The sequence below is a fragment of the Tachyglossus aculeatus genome (assembly GCF_015852505.1).
Source record: "Tachyglossus aculeatus isolate mTacAcu1 chromosome 12 unlocalized genomic scaffold, mTacAcu1.pri SUPER_6_unloc_2, whole genome shotgun sequence".
Classification (NCBI taxonomy): domain Eukaryota; kingdom Metazoa; phylum Chordata; class Mammalia; order Monotremata; family Tachyglossidae; genus Tachyglossus; species Tachyglossus aculeatus.
Window position 1 is genome coordinate 2,819,229 of NW_024044829.1, and position 14,421 is coordinate 2,833,649.

The window sequence follows — 14,421 nt, forward strand, 5'->3', positions numbered from 1 at the left end:
GTGGGGTCTACTATCAATCAATCAATCAATCAATCGTATTTATTGAGTGCTTACTATGTGCAGAGCACTGTACTAAGCGCTTGGGAAGTACAAATTGGCAACACATAGAGACAGTCCCTGCCCAACAGTGGGCTCACAGTCTAAAAGGGGGAGACAGAGAACAGAACCAAACATAACAACAAAATTAAATAAATAGGATAGAAATGTACAAGTAAAATAAATAAATAAATAAATAAATAGAGTAATAAATATGTACAACCATATATACATATATACAGGTGCTGTGGGGAAGGGAATGAGGTAAGATGGGGGGATGGAGAGGGGGACGAGGGGGAGAGGAAGGAAGGGGCTCAGTCTGGGAAGGCCTCCTGGAGGAGGTGAGCTCTCAGAAGGGCCTTGAAGGGAGGAAGAGAGCTAGCTTGGCGGAGGGGCAGAGGGAGGGCATTCCAGGCCCGGGGGATGACGTGGGCCGGGGGTCGACGGCGGGACAGGCGAGAACGAGGTACAGTGAGGAGATTAGCGGCAGAGGAGCGGAGGGTGCGGGCTGGGCAGTAGAAGGAGAGAAGGGAGGTGAGGTAGGAGGGGGCGAGGTGATGGAGAGCCTTGAAGCCCAGGGTGAGGAGTTTCTGCCTGATGCGCAGATTGATTGGTAGCCACTGGAGATTTTTGAGGAGGGGAGTAATATGCCCAGAGCGTTTCTGGACAAAGATAATCCGGGCAGCAGCATGAAGTATGGATTGAAGTGGAGAGAGACACGAGGATGGGAGATCAGAGAGAAGGCTGGTGCAGTAGTCCAGACGGGATAGAATGAGAGCTTGAATGAGCAGGGTAGCAGTTTGGATGGAGAGGAAAGGGCGGATCTTGGCAATGTTGCGGAGCTGAAACCGGCAGGTTTTGGTCACGTCTTGGATGTGAGGGGTGAATGAGAGAGCGGAGTCGAGGATGACACCAAGGTTGCGGGCTTGTGAGACAGGAAGGATGGTAGTGCCGTCAACAGAGATGGGAAAGTCAGGGAGAGGGCAGGGTTTGGGAGGGAAGACAAGGAGTTCAGTTTTGGACATGTTGAGTTTTAGGTGGCGGGCAGACATCCAGATGGAGATGTCCTGAAAGCAGAAGGAGATGCGAGCCTGGAGAGAGGGGGAGAGAGCAGGGGCAGAGATGTTGATCTGGGTGTCATCAGCATAGTTGAAGCTGTGGGAGCGAATGAGGTCACCAAGGGAGTGAGTGTAGATCGAGAACAGAAGGGGACCAAGCACTGAACCTTGGGGAACCCCCACAGTAAGGGGATGGGAGGGGAAGGAGGAGCCTGCAAAAGAGACTGAGAATGAACGACCGGAGAGATAAGAGGAGAACCAGGAGAGGACGGAGTCTGTGAAGCCAAGGTCAGATAGTGTGTTGAGGAGAATGGGGTGGTCCACAGTGTCGAAGGCAGCTGAGAGGTCGAGGAGGATTAGGACAGAGTATGAGCCGTTGGATTTAACAAGCAGGAGGTCATTGGTGACCTTTGAGAGGGCGGTTTCCGTGGAATGTAGGGGACGGAAGCTAGACCGGAGGGGGTGACCTTGAGCAAGTCACTTCACTTCTCTGTGCCTTGTGACCTCGTCTGTAAAATGGGGATGAAGACTGTGAACCCCATGTGTGACAGGGACTCTTTCCGATCTGATTCACTTGCATCTACCCCAGTGCCTGTACATAATCGGTGCTTAACGAATTCCTTTAAAAAAGTAAGAAAATTATTTGAATGCAGACAGCCAGAAGAATACTGATGAGGGCCCAGGTGACCGGGATGAAAATGGAGGTAAAACAATCCTCTTTTCACAGTTCTTATCTTACAGTGTAATTAGTACGGTATCCCATTTGCTTCATAGTGTCGTGAACACCACAGGTATTGAGAATACATACGTGCAGCTAGTGTCAGCGATCTTGTAGTCTGGCTAAAAAGAAACCAATCGAGTTTTTTATCGTTTCTTTAATGGAACAAATTCTTAAAAGACATGAAAAATGAATACAAAATTTCCTCCCTTGTATCTCCAGGGAGCTGTAATTAAGGGAATATATGTATATAATAGATGCTAATATAATAGAGAAGCAGCGTGGCTCAGTGGAAAGAGCTCGGGCTTGGGAGCCAGAGGTCATGGGTTCTAATGCCGGCTCTGCCACATGTCTGCTGTTTAACCTTGGGCAAATCACTTAACTTCTCTGAGCCTCAGTTCTCTCATCTGTAAAATGGGGATTAAGACTGTGAGCCCCGCGTGGGACAATCTGATCACCATGTATCTCCCCAGCGCTTAGAATAGTGCTTTGCACATAGTAAGCGCTTAACAAATTCCATCATCATCATTATCATTCTGACTCCCAGGTCCGTGATCTACCCACTAAGCCACACTGTTTCTCTGCTTCTTTGGCAAATGAACAGCGACATTCTCTCCTCCACCGCCCCCTCCAGTAATAATACTAATACTACCACTAATAATAATGGTAGTTTTTAGGCGCTTACAATGTGCCAGGCACTGTACTAAGCCCCGGGGAGTATACAAAGTCTCTGTCCCACTTCGTGCTCACAGTCTCGAGCTCCATTTTACAAATGAGGTTACTGAGTCCCAGATAATAATAATGCTAAAAACTATGGTGTTTGTTAAGCAGTTCCTAAGCCCTAGGCACTGAGCTAAACGCTGTGGTGCATACAAGCAAATAGGGTTGGACACAGTCCCTGTTCCAAATGGGGCTCACAGTCTTAATCCCTATACAGACGAGTTCACTGAGGCTCAGAGAAGTGAAATGATTTGCCATAGGTCACACAGCAGTTGAGTGGCGGATCCGGGATTAAAACTTGGGCCTGTGCTGTATCCACTAGGCCACGCTGTTTCATAGAGGAGCGTAAGGAACAACTAAATATTTTCCCACCCTAATCCCTTCGAGTCCATGGAAAAGGATGGAGATACATGCTGATAATTATAATAATGATAATAATACTAATAATGGTATTTTTATGCCAAGCACTGTTCCATGCGCTGGGGTAGATACAAGGAAATCATTTTGTCCCACGTGGGGTTGACAATCTTAATCCCCATTTTACAGATGAGACAACTGAGGCAAAGAAATGTTAAGTGACTTGCCCAAAGTCACACAGCTGATAAGTGGCAGAGCCGGAATTAGAACCCACGACCTCTGATTCCCATGCCTGTGCTCTTTCCACTAAGTCACGCTGCTTCTTTATAATTATTGTATTTGTTAAGCGTTTACTATGTGTCAAGCACTGTTTTAAGGTAGATTCAGGTTGTCCCACGTGGGGCTCATAGTCTTTAATCTCCATTTTACAGGTGAGGTAGCTGAGGCGTAGAGAAATTAAGTGGCTTGCCCAAGGTCACACAGCTGATAAGTGGCGAAATTGAGAGTAGAGAGCAGTCATTATCTGCCAATTCTATTCATTATCTGCCAATTCTATTATTGCCATAGCATATTGATTGCTTAACTACACCCTGTGATGCCATGGTCTACTTTAATCATTGCTACTGTTTTATTGCTTCTGCATCTCAATTGTTAACCCCCCACTGCACTGTCACTCGCCCTGCTGACCTCACCATGAACTTTCAGTTCCCTTGCTCCCAACTGCCATTCCCATTCCTCACCTTCCCCTTCCCCTCTCCCACCCAGCTTTTTCTCTCCCTCTCACCCACCAAGACCACTCCCCCTCACCCCCTACCAAGGATTCCTCTGTACCAGCGCAGGTCCTCCACTTCTCCCTCCCGGCCCCCTCCCTCCCCTTCTCCCCGCCCCCACCCCATCCCAGTTCTCCTTTCCCATCGCCACCCCCCTTCCCACTCTCCCCGCCCAGGCCCCCGCCAACTCATCCCAATCCAAACCCTCCCCACCCCTCGCACCCTTCCCCCTCCCTCCCCACTCTCGACAGCTGCTGCCAAGTGTGGCCTCTGGAACCCCCGCTCCGTTTTAAGTAAGACCCCTTTCATCCTGGACCTTTTCCTTTCCAGTTCTCTACTCCTCCTCGCCCTAACTGAAACATGGCTGTCGCCGGACGACACAGTCTCTTCTGCTGCTCTCTGCAGTGCAGGCCTCTTCTTCTCCCACTCCCCCAGACTCACCGGAAAAGGAGGAGGTGTCGGTTTCCTTCTCGCCCCCCAATGTCGCTTTCGCACTATCCTTCCTCCCCCTTCCCTTTCCTTCCCTTCCTTTGAAGCCCACATTATTCGCCTCTACCACCCCCTCCAGATTCTTGTAGCCGTCATCTACCGCCCTCCCGGCCCCACTTTCAACTTCTTTAACGACTTTGACCCCTTCCTCAACTTCCTTCTCTCCTTCTCCATGCCCACTCTGATCCTCGGAGACTTCAATATCCACATGGATATCCCTAACGACTCCTCTGCCACCCGCCTTCTATCTCTCCTTGACGCTGCCAACCTCTTCCTCCACCCCACCTCGCCCACTCACCAACTTGGTCATACCCTCGATCTCATCATCTCCTACCTCTGCACTGTGTCCACCCTCACCAACTCTGTAATCCCTCTCTCTGATCATAATCTTCTCACCTGCCTCCTCACTCACACTCCTTTCCCCTGTAAATCTGTATTACTCCCTCACAGAGATCTCTGCTCTCTGGACCCCACCCATCTTTCGGAGCGTCTCACACCCCACCTCGCCGCCCTCTCCTCTCTACCCAGTCTTGATGATCAGATTACTGCTCTCAACTCTACCCTTTCTACTCAGCTAGACTCACTCGCTCCCCTTTCCCTTCGCCGCTCTCGCACCACTAACCCACAGCCCTGGATCACTGCCACTGTCCGCCTCCTTCGCTCTTATGCTCGACCTGCCGAACGCTGCTGGCGAAAGTCTAAACACCATGCCAACCTCGTTCACTTCAAGTTTATCCTTTCCTGCCTTAACTCAGCCCTCTCTTCTGCCAGACAAAACTATTTCTCCTCCCTTATTGACACCCGTGCCCATCAGCCCCGCCAGCTCTTCCGTACATTCAACTCCCTTCTCAGGCCCCCGGTTCCTCCCCCTCCTCCTTCCCTCACCCCCAACGATCTGGCCTCCTACTTCATTAACAAAATTAAATCCATCAGGTCCGACCTCCCCAAAGTCTCTTCCCCCCTTTCTCCATCCACCCGGCTCTCAACACTCTCTGCTACTCTCCCATCCTTCCCAGCGGTATCCTCAGAGGAACTCTCCTCCCTTCTCTCAAATGCTACTCCGGCCACCTGTGCTTCTGACCCTATTCCCTCTCATCTTATGAAATCTCTCGCTCCATCCCTTCTCCCCTCCTTAACTTCCATCTTCAACCGCTCACTCTCCACTGGTTCCTTCCCCTCTGCCTTCAAACATGCCCATGTCTCTCCCATCCTAAAAAAAAACCCTCTCTTGACCCCACCTCACCTTCTAGTTATCGTCCCATATCCCTACTACCATTCCTTTCCAAACTCCTTGAACGAGTTGTCTACACGCGCTGCCTAGAATTCCTCAAAAACAACTCTCTCCTCGACCCCGTCCAGTCTGGCTTCCGTCCCCTTCATTCCACGGAAACTGCCCTCTCAAAGGTCACCAATGATCTCCTGCTTGCCAAATCCAACGGCTCATATTCTGTCCTAGTCCTCCTCGACCTCTCAGCTGCCTTTGACACTGTGGACCACCCCCTTCTCCTCAACACGCTATCTGAACTTGGCTTCACAGACTCCGTCCTCTCCTGGTTCTCCTCTTATCTCTCCGGTCGTTCTTTCTCAGTCTCTTTTGCAGGCTCCTCCTCCCCCTCCCATCCTCTTACTGTGGGGGTTCCCCAAGGTTCAGTGCTTGGTCCCCTTCTGTTCTCAATCTACACTCACTCCCTTGGTGACCTCATTCGCTCCCACTGCTTCAACTATCATCTCTACGCTGATGACACCCAGATCTACATCTCTGCCCCTGCTCTCTCCCCCTCCCTCCAGGCTCGCATCTCCTCCTGCCTTCAGGACATCTCCATCTGGATGTCCGCCCGCCAACTAAAGCTCAACATGTCGAAGACTGAGCTCCTTTTCTTCCCTCCCAAACCACAGTAAGCGCTCAATAAATATGATTGATTGATTGATTGATATCGTAGAAACAGGATTAGAACTCAGGCCCTTCTGCCCCCCAGGCCCGTGCCATATCCACTAGGCCACGCTGCTTTTCCTGCTTGAAATATTGAGAATAGTTCCAAGTACTCACCAGTTAAATATCGCAGTTTGTTATTCTTTTACCTGTAGACTGTACACTCTTTGTGGACAGGGAACATGTCTACCAACACTGCTTTACTGTACTTTCCCAGGTTTTTAGTCCAGTGCCCTGCACGCACAGTAAGTACTCATTAAATGCCTTTGATTGAACGATTCATTCATTCAATAGTATTTATTAAGTGCTTACTGTATGCAGAGCACTTGTACTAAATACTTGTGTAGGAACAATGCAACAATCAAAAGTGACCATCCCTGCCCACAATGAAGGGAGGTAGAGGTACCTCCGGGGGGTAGAGGGGAGAGATGGGCATCAATATAAATGAATGAAATTACAGAGATATACTTAACTGCTGTGCGGGGTGTTGGGAAGATAAAAGGGAGCGAGTTAGGGTGATGCAGATGGGAGTGGGGGATGAAGAAAAGTGAGGCTTATCCATCATCATCCTCAGCAGCATTTATTGAATGCCTGCTTTATGTAAGAGCACTCTACTACGTGGCTGGGAGCATAAAAAACTTACAAGACCTGACACCTCCTGGTCTTTTAGGAGCTTATGGCCTAACGATGCAGGATCTCAAGAAAGATAAATTGCCCCTCGGCAGGTAGAGAAGGGGAAATACAAATTAGTCTATGTTTCCATTGGTTAGAAAGATTTTAGGAGGCAGAGGGAGAAGGAATGGAACCTAACAGAATTATCGATTAATGTTCATTTAGTCATTTATTCAATCGAATTTATTGAGCGCTTACTGTGTGTAGAGCACGGCACTAAGCACTTAGGACAGTACAGAACAACAACAAACGGACACATTCCCTCTTAATGCCGAGCTTACAAAATTCTGGATAGCCTTGTCTTTTTGTTGTTATGGTATTTGTTAAGCGCTTATGTGCCAGGTACTGTACTAAGCGCTGGGGTAGATAGAAGGTAATCTTGCTGGACGCAGTCCAAGTCATTCATTCATTCAATCGTATCTATGTATTCATTTATTCATTCAATAGTATTTATTGAGCGCTTACTGTGCACAGAGTACTGTACTAAGCGCTTGGGAAGTACAAGTCGGCAACATATAGAGACGGTCCCTATGCAACAACAGGATCACAGGGGGAGACAGACAACAAAGGAAGTAGACGGGTGTCAATGCCGCTGATTCATCAGTACCTTACCAGTGTCGGCCCTACTCTGTGTTCTCGGGGCATGATTCATCACTGACTCAGAGCCTTGGGAGACGTGGCTGTTCCTCAACAACCCCTGCAGACGAGAGGTTGCCGACCCGGCTTCAGTCCCAGCCCAGTTGCTCCTGCTCCAGCCCAGTTGATGAGCGACTCCTGGACGGTCTGGTGCCTGTTTACCTCCCACCCTACTCAGGATCCTCTCCTCAGAGCGCCGCCACAGACGCCCGGGACTCCGTTCCCGAGAGGCCGGCCCGCCATCACACCGCGTGGCTCCTGCTGCTCCCGGAAGGATTCTCTCCTCAGAGCGCCGCCATAGACGCCCGGAATTCCGTTCCCGTGTGGCCCACCCGCCATCACACCGCGTGGCCCAGGCTGCTCCCGGAAGGATCCTCTTCTCAGAGCGCCGCCAGAGACGCCCGGGAGTCCGTTCCCGAGAGGCCCGCCCGCCCTCACACCGCGACGTTTTGCTGCTCCCGTTAGGATCCGCTCCTCAGAACGCCGCCATAGACGCCCGGGACTCCGTACCGAGAGGCCCGCCCGCCATCACACCGCGTGGCCCTCGCTGCTCCCGGAAGGCTCCCCTCCTGGGAGCGCCCCCATAAGCGCCCCCTGCTTCCACCTCCCCCACTTAAGCGACCTTCCTTAAAGTGCCCCCCATCCCCCCTCCTTCCCAATCTGGTCCTGAATGACTCTCCCCCACCCCACCCCGGGAAAAAGGCCCTTGTTATCACCAAGTTACATTAACGACAACCTCATGGGCACCTACTCAGCCCTCCCATGCTAGTTGGCTGTTCACTCCTCTACCCAGGTATCTCTGCTCCCTGACCCCCTTAGCAGGTCCACCCTACTCCAGCACATTATAGTTTGTATCTGCTCTTTATGACATCATTATCTGCCACATTTATTATTGCCATAGCATGTTAATTGTTTAACTACCCCCTGTGATGTCATCGCCTACTTATATCATTGCTACTGTTTCATCGCTTCTGCATCTCAATTGTTAACCTCCCGCTGTACTGTCACTCGCCCTGCTGACCTCACCATGAACTTTCAATTCCCTTGCTCCCAACTGCCACTCCCATTACTCACCTTCCCCTTCCCCTCTCCCACCCAGCTTTTTCCCTCCCTCTCACCCACCAAGAGCACTCCCCCTCACCCCCTATCAAGGATCCCTCTGTACCAGCGCCAGTCCTCCACTCCTCCCTCCCAGCCCCCTCCCTCCCCTTCTCCCCGCCCCCACCCCATCCCAGTTCTCCTTTCCCATCGCCACCCTCCTTCCCACTCTCCCCGCCTAGGCCCCCGCCAACTCATCCGAATCCAAACATTCCCCACCCTTCGCACCCTTCCCCCTCCCTCCCCTCCTTCGACAGCTGCTGCCAAGTGTGGCCTCTGGAACCCCCGCTCCGTTTTAAGTAAGATCCCTTTCATCTTGGACCTATTCCTTTCCAGATCTCTACTCCTCCTCGCCCTAACTGAAACATGGTTGTCTCCGGACGACACGGTCTCTTCTGCTACTCTCTCCAGTGGAGGTCTCTTCTTCTCCCACTCCCCCAGACTCACCGGAAAAGGAGGAGGTGTCGGTTTCCTTCTCGCCCCTCAATGTCGCTTTCGCACTATCCCTCCTCCCCCTTCCCTTTCCTTCCCTTCCATTGAAGCCCACATTATTCGCCTCTACCACCCCCTCCAGATTGTTTAAGCCGTCATCTACTGCCCCGCCCCCCCGGCCGCATCTCCAACTTCTTTAACGATTTTGATCCCTTCCTCACCTTCCTTCTCTCCTTTTCCATGCCTACTCTGATCCTCGGAGACTTCAACATCCACATGGATATCCCTGATGACTCCTCTGCCGTCCGCCTTCTATCTCTCCTCGACGCTGCCAACCTCTTCCTCCACCCCACCTCACCCACTCACCAACTTGGTCATACCCTCGACCTCATCATCTCCTATCGCTGCACTGTGTCCACCCTCACCAACTCTGAAATTCCTCTCTCTGATCATAATCTTCTCACCTGCCTCCTCACTCACACTCCTTTCCCTTGTAAATCCATATTACTCCCCCCCAGAGATCAACGCTATCTTGAACCCATCCATCTTTCTGAGCGCCTCACACCCCACCTCGCCTCCCTCTCCTCTCTACCTATTCTCGATGATCAGATTACTGTTCTCAATTCTACTCTTTCTACTCAGCTAGACTCACTCGCTCCCCTTTCCCTTCGCTGCTCTCGTACCACTAACCCACAGTCCTGGATCACTGTCACTGTCCACCTCCTTTGCTCTTATGCTCGAGCTGCCGAACGCTGCTGGCGAAAGTCTAAGCACCATGCCAACCTCGTTCACTTCAAGTTTATCCTTTCCTGCCTTAACTCAGCCCTCTCCTCTGCCAGACAAAACTATTTCTCCTCCCTTAGTGACACCCATGCCCATCACCCCCGCCAGCTCTTCCGTACATTCAACTCTCTTCTCAAGCCCCCGGTTCCTCCTCCTCCTCCTTCCCTCACCCCCAACGATCTGGCCTCCTACTACATTAACAAAATTAAATCCATCAGGTCCGACCTCCCCAAAGTCACTCTTCCCCCCCTTCTCCAATTCCCCGGCTCTCAGCACTCTCTGCTACTCTCCTATCTTTCCCAGCAGTATCCTCAGAGGAGCTCTCCTCCCCCCTCTCAAGTGCTACTGCGGCCACGTGTGCTTCTGACCCCATTCCCTCTCATCTCATGAAATCTCTCGCTCCATCCCTTCTCCCCTCCTTAACTTCCATCTTCAACCGCTCACTCTCCACTGGTTCCTTCCACTCTGCCTTCAAAAATGCCCATGTCTCTCCCATCCTAAAAAACCCTCTCTTGACCCCACCTCACCTTCTAGTTATAGCCCCATATCCCTCCTACCATTCCTTTCCAAACTCCTTGAACGAGTTGTCTACACGCGCTGCCTCGAATTACTCAACACCAACTCTCTCCTCGACCCCCTCCAGTCTGGCTTCCGTCCCCTAGATTCCACGGAAACTGCCCTCTCAAAGGTGATCAATGACCTCCTGCTTGCCGACTCCAACGGCTTATACTCCATCCTAATCCTCCTCGACCTCTCAGCTGCCTTCGACACTGTGGACCACCCCCTTCTCCTCAACATGCTATCCTACCTTAGCTTCACAGACTCTGTACTCTCCTGGTTCTCCTCTTATCTCTCCGGTCATTCATTCTCAGTCTCTTTTGCAGGCTCCTCCCCCCTCCCATCCCCTTACTGTGGGGGTTTCCCAAGGTTCAGTTCTTGGTCCCCTTCTGTTCTCGATCTACACGCACTCCCTTGGTGACTTCATTCACTCCCACGGCTTCTACTATCATCTCTACGCTGATGACACCCAGATCTACATCTCTGCCCCTGCTCTCTCCCCGTCTGTCGAGGTTCGCATCTCCTCCTGCTTTCAGGACATCTCCATGTGGATGTCTTCCCGCCACCTAAAACTCAATATGTCCAAGACTGAACTCCTTGTTTTCCCTCCCAAACCCTGCCCTCTCCTTGACTTTCCCATCTCTGTTGACGGCACTACCATCCTTCCCGTCTCACAAGCCCGCAACCTTGGTGTCATCCTCGACTCCGCTCTCTCATTCACCCCTCACATCCAAGCCGTCACCAAATCCTGCCGGTCTCAGCTCCGCAACATTGCCAAGATCCGCCCTTTCCTCTCCATCCATACCGCTACCCTGCTCGCTCAAGCTATCATCTTATCCCGTCTGGATTACTGCATCAGCCTTCTCTCAGATCTCCCATCCTCGTGTCTCTCCCCACTTCAATCCATACTTCATGCTGCTGCCCGGATTGTCTTTGCCCAGAAACGCCCTTAGCATGTTACTCCCCTCCTCAAAAATCTCCAGTGGCTACCAGTCAATCTGCGCATCAGGCAGAAACTCCTCACCCTGGGCTTCAAGGCTCTCCATCACCTCGCCCCCTCCTACCTCACCTACCTTCTCTCCTTCTACAGCCCACCCCGCACCCTCCACTCCTCTGCCGCTAATCTCCTCACCGTGCTTCTTTCACACCTGTCCCTCCATCGACCCCAGGCACACGTTATCCCCCGGGCCTGGAATGCCCACCCTCTGCCCATCTGCCAAGCTAGCTCTCTTCCTCCCTTCAAGGCCCTACTGAGAGCTCACCTCCTCCAGGAGGCCTTCCCAGACTGAGCCCCTTTCTTCCTCTCCCCCTCGACCCCTCTCCATCCCCCCATCTTACCTCCTTCCCTTCCCCACAGCACCTGTATACATATATATATGTTTCTACATATTTATTACTCTATTTATTTATTTATTTATTTTACTTGTACATATCTATTCTATTTATTTTACTTTGTTAATATGTTTGGTTTTGCTCTCTGTATCCCCCTTTAAGACTGTGAACCCACTGTTGGGTAGGTACTGCATATGTTGCCAACTTGTACTTCCCAAGCTCTTAGTACAGTGCTCTGCACACAGTAAGCTCTCAATATATGCGATTGATTGATGGATTGATTGATCATAATAAATAGAAGTATAGCTATATATACATCATTGATAAAATAAATTGAGTAATAAATATATACAAATAAAATAGAGCAATAAATATGTAAAAATATATACACATGCTGTTGGGAAGGGAAGAGGGTAGGACAGAGGCAGGGGGCAATGGGGAGGGGAAGAGGAGAGGGAAAAGGGGGTCTATGTCTGGGAAGGCCTTTGAAAGGAGGAAGAGAGCTAGTTGGGTGGATGTGTGGAGGGAGGGCATTCCAGGCCAGATGTAGGACGTGGGCCGGGGGTCGACGTCTGAACAGGCGAGAATGAGGCACGGTGAGGAGGTTAGTGGCAAAGGAGTGGAGCTCTGTGGGCTGGGATGAAGAAGGAGTGAAGGGAGGTTAGGTCGGAGGGGGCGAGGTGATGGAGAACCTTGAAGCCAAGAGTGAGGAGTTTTTGCTTGATTCGAAGGTTGATAGGCAACCACTGGAGATCTTTGAGGAGTACTGAGTAAGGAGCTCGGACTGCATTATAGTAGGAAATTAGCAAGGTGTGGTAGGAGGGGGCAAGGTGACTAAGTGCTTTAAAGCCAATGGTAAGGAGTTTCTGTTTGATGCAGAGGTGGATGGGCAACTACTGGAGAATTTTGTAGAAAACCGATCCAGGTAGCAGAATGAAGTATGGACTGTAGTAGGGAGAGATAGATGGCTGGGAGGTCAGCAAGGAGGCTGACACAGAAATCCAGGTGAGATAGGATGTGTCAAAATAACACGAGCCACAGCACACTAAACCCTGGCATCATCAGCCATTGTAGTGTGGTCAGTAGGTGCCATGAAGCTCAGCAGCTTATTAAGGACATGATACCGGAGTTTTCTTCCTTTCCAGGCTTTCCTATCCACTTTCTTGTGAATTCTACTCCATAACTTCTGAATAGCGAGCCATTGCCAGCCCATGACCACCTGATCATTTGGATCCAAGGAACTGGTCTTCTGTTCTATAAGTTCTCGTAGAAGCTGGTGGTAAAAGTCATCATCATCAAAGATCCCTTCATCCAGGTCCTTCAAATGAGCGTTGGCTGGAGCCTGAGGCAAAATCCCCTGCTGTCCTGGCACACTGTCGGGGATAGGCTGGAGTTCTGGCTCGGCCTTGCCCAGAACACGGTACAAAGAGCGCTTAGTCTGCGTCCGCCGAGGTAATCTCTCTCTGTCTATCAGAATATGATCTATCTGAGTCAGGACTGGGCGCTCTATGGTTCCAAAACCATTTCCCGGCTTGGCAGAAGCCAAATCGGTTTTGTCGTGACATTTTTGCAGCGTTCGTTTACGATAGGATGTGAAATCAGCAAAGCGTTTTGCCATCAAGACAGGGTAGTCACTCATCTCTAGCTTGCTTCCGCTTAGGTGGCCCTTTCCTCTGCTGCTGATGCTGCTGTCCCTCCTCAACAAGCAATTCCTCCTCCTCTTCACTGGAAATTTCCTCCTCACTTTGGGTTTTTTCCCATCTACCCGGTGCCTCGTGACTGGATGCTGGTAAGGCAGTTCATCCTGAAGATCCACCAGAGACCTCAATAATGCTTTAAGTGCCTTGTGATTGTTTTTAAGGATGCTGGCAAACTCTGGTCCTCCCTTGACCTTGAATATTGGGAACGTATCTGGCTGTGGAAGCTGGTTGGAAGTGAGTAGGGCCTTCTGCAATTTGATTCTTCCTTCCAAAAGAAGGTCCCATAACGCTATTTGGTTCTTCACAGGTCTTCCTTTCTCCATTTCCTCTGTCACTTTGCATTTCCATCTCCATTTCCATGCCCTACATGGGGCTAACCGTCTTAATCCCCATTTTCCAGGAGATGTAACCTAAACCCAGAGAAGTGAAGTGACTTGCCCAAGGACCCACTGAAGACAGGTGGTGGAGCTAGGATTAGAACCCAGGTCCTTCTGACTCTCAGGCCCGGGCTGTATCCTCTGGGCTACTCTGCTTCTCACCATTAATATGGGTATTCAAGCTTTGGCAGTATGTTATGGCCCTCTGACGAGAAGCTCAAAACATTTGGCAAACGTCATCTCCTGACTGCCCACCAAGTCCGGCGAATATTGTCCCGTCCCAGCTTGACTACCATATCGGTCTCCTCACCGGTCCCTCTGTCTCCGGTCTCTCTATTGCCCAGGATAGTTTCCAAAAATCTTACCTGGATCAGCCATGGAAGTGAATGAGCTCCCCAGAGTGAGTGAGTGTTAAGTCAGACGGAAAAGGTCTCAGAAGAGAACTTCAAGAGATCCATACAAGTTAGGGGATGGAGGGAGAAGAGGAACTGGTGAAAGACTTTTCCTTGACTTTGCTTTTTGAATGGTATTTGTTGGGCACCTCCTATGTGCGAGGCAGTGTTCTAAGTGCTGGGGTTGATACAAGATAATCGGGTTGGACAGAGTCCCTTTCCCCCATAGTGCTCACAGTCTTATTCCCCATTTTACAAATGAGGTCACTGAGGCACAGAGAAGTGAAGCGACTTGCCCAAGGACACACAGCTGACAAGTAGCGGAACTGGGGTTAGAACACAGGTCCTTCTGACTAGTAGGCC

General features: G+C 50.7%; 1 protein-coding gene across 1 annotated transcript in view; it reads right to left on the bottom strand.

Moving 5' to 3' along the window:
• LOC119921258 overlaps positions 1-13,962 on the bottom strand; it is a 104,137-nt gene extending 90,175 nt beyond the window's left edge. Inside the window, 4 exon segments of the mRNA XM_038741580.1 lie at positions 12,641-13,237; positions 13,239-13,336; positions 13,339-13,652; positions 13,922-13,962. Of these exon segments, the coding sequence (XP_038597508.1) occupies positions 12,641-13,237; positions 13,239-13,336; positions 13,339-13,652; positions 13,922-13,962 (1,050 nt within the window).
• Positions 13,963-14,421: the final 459 nt, after the last annotated feature.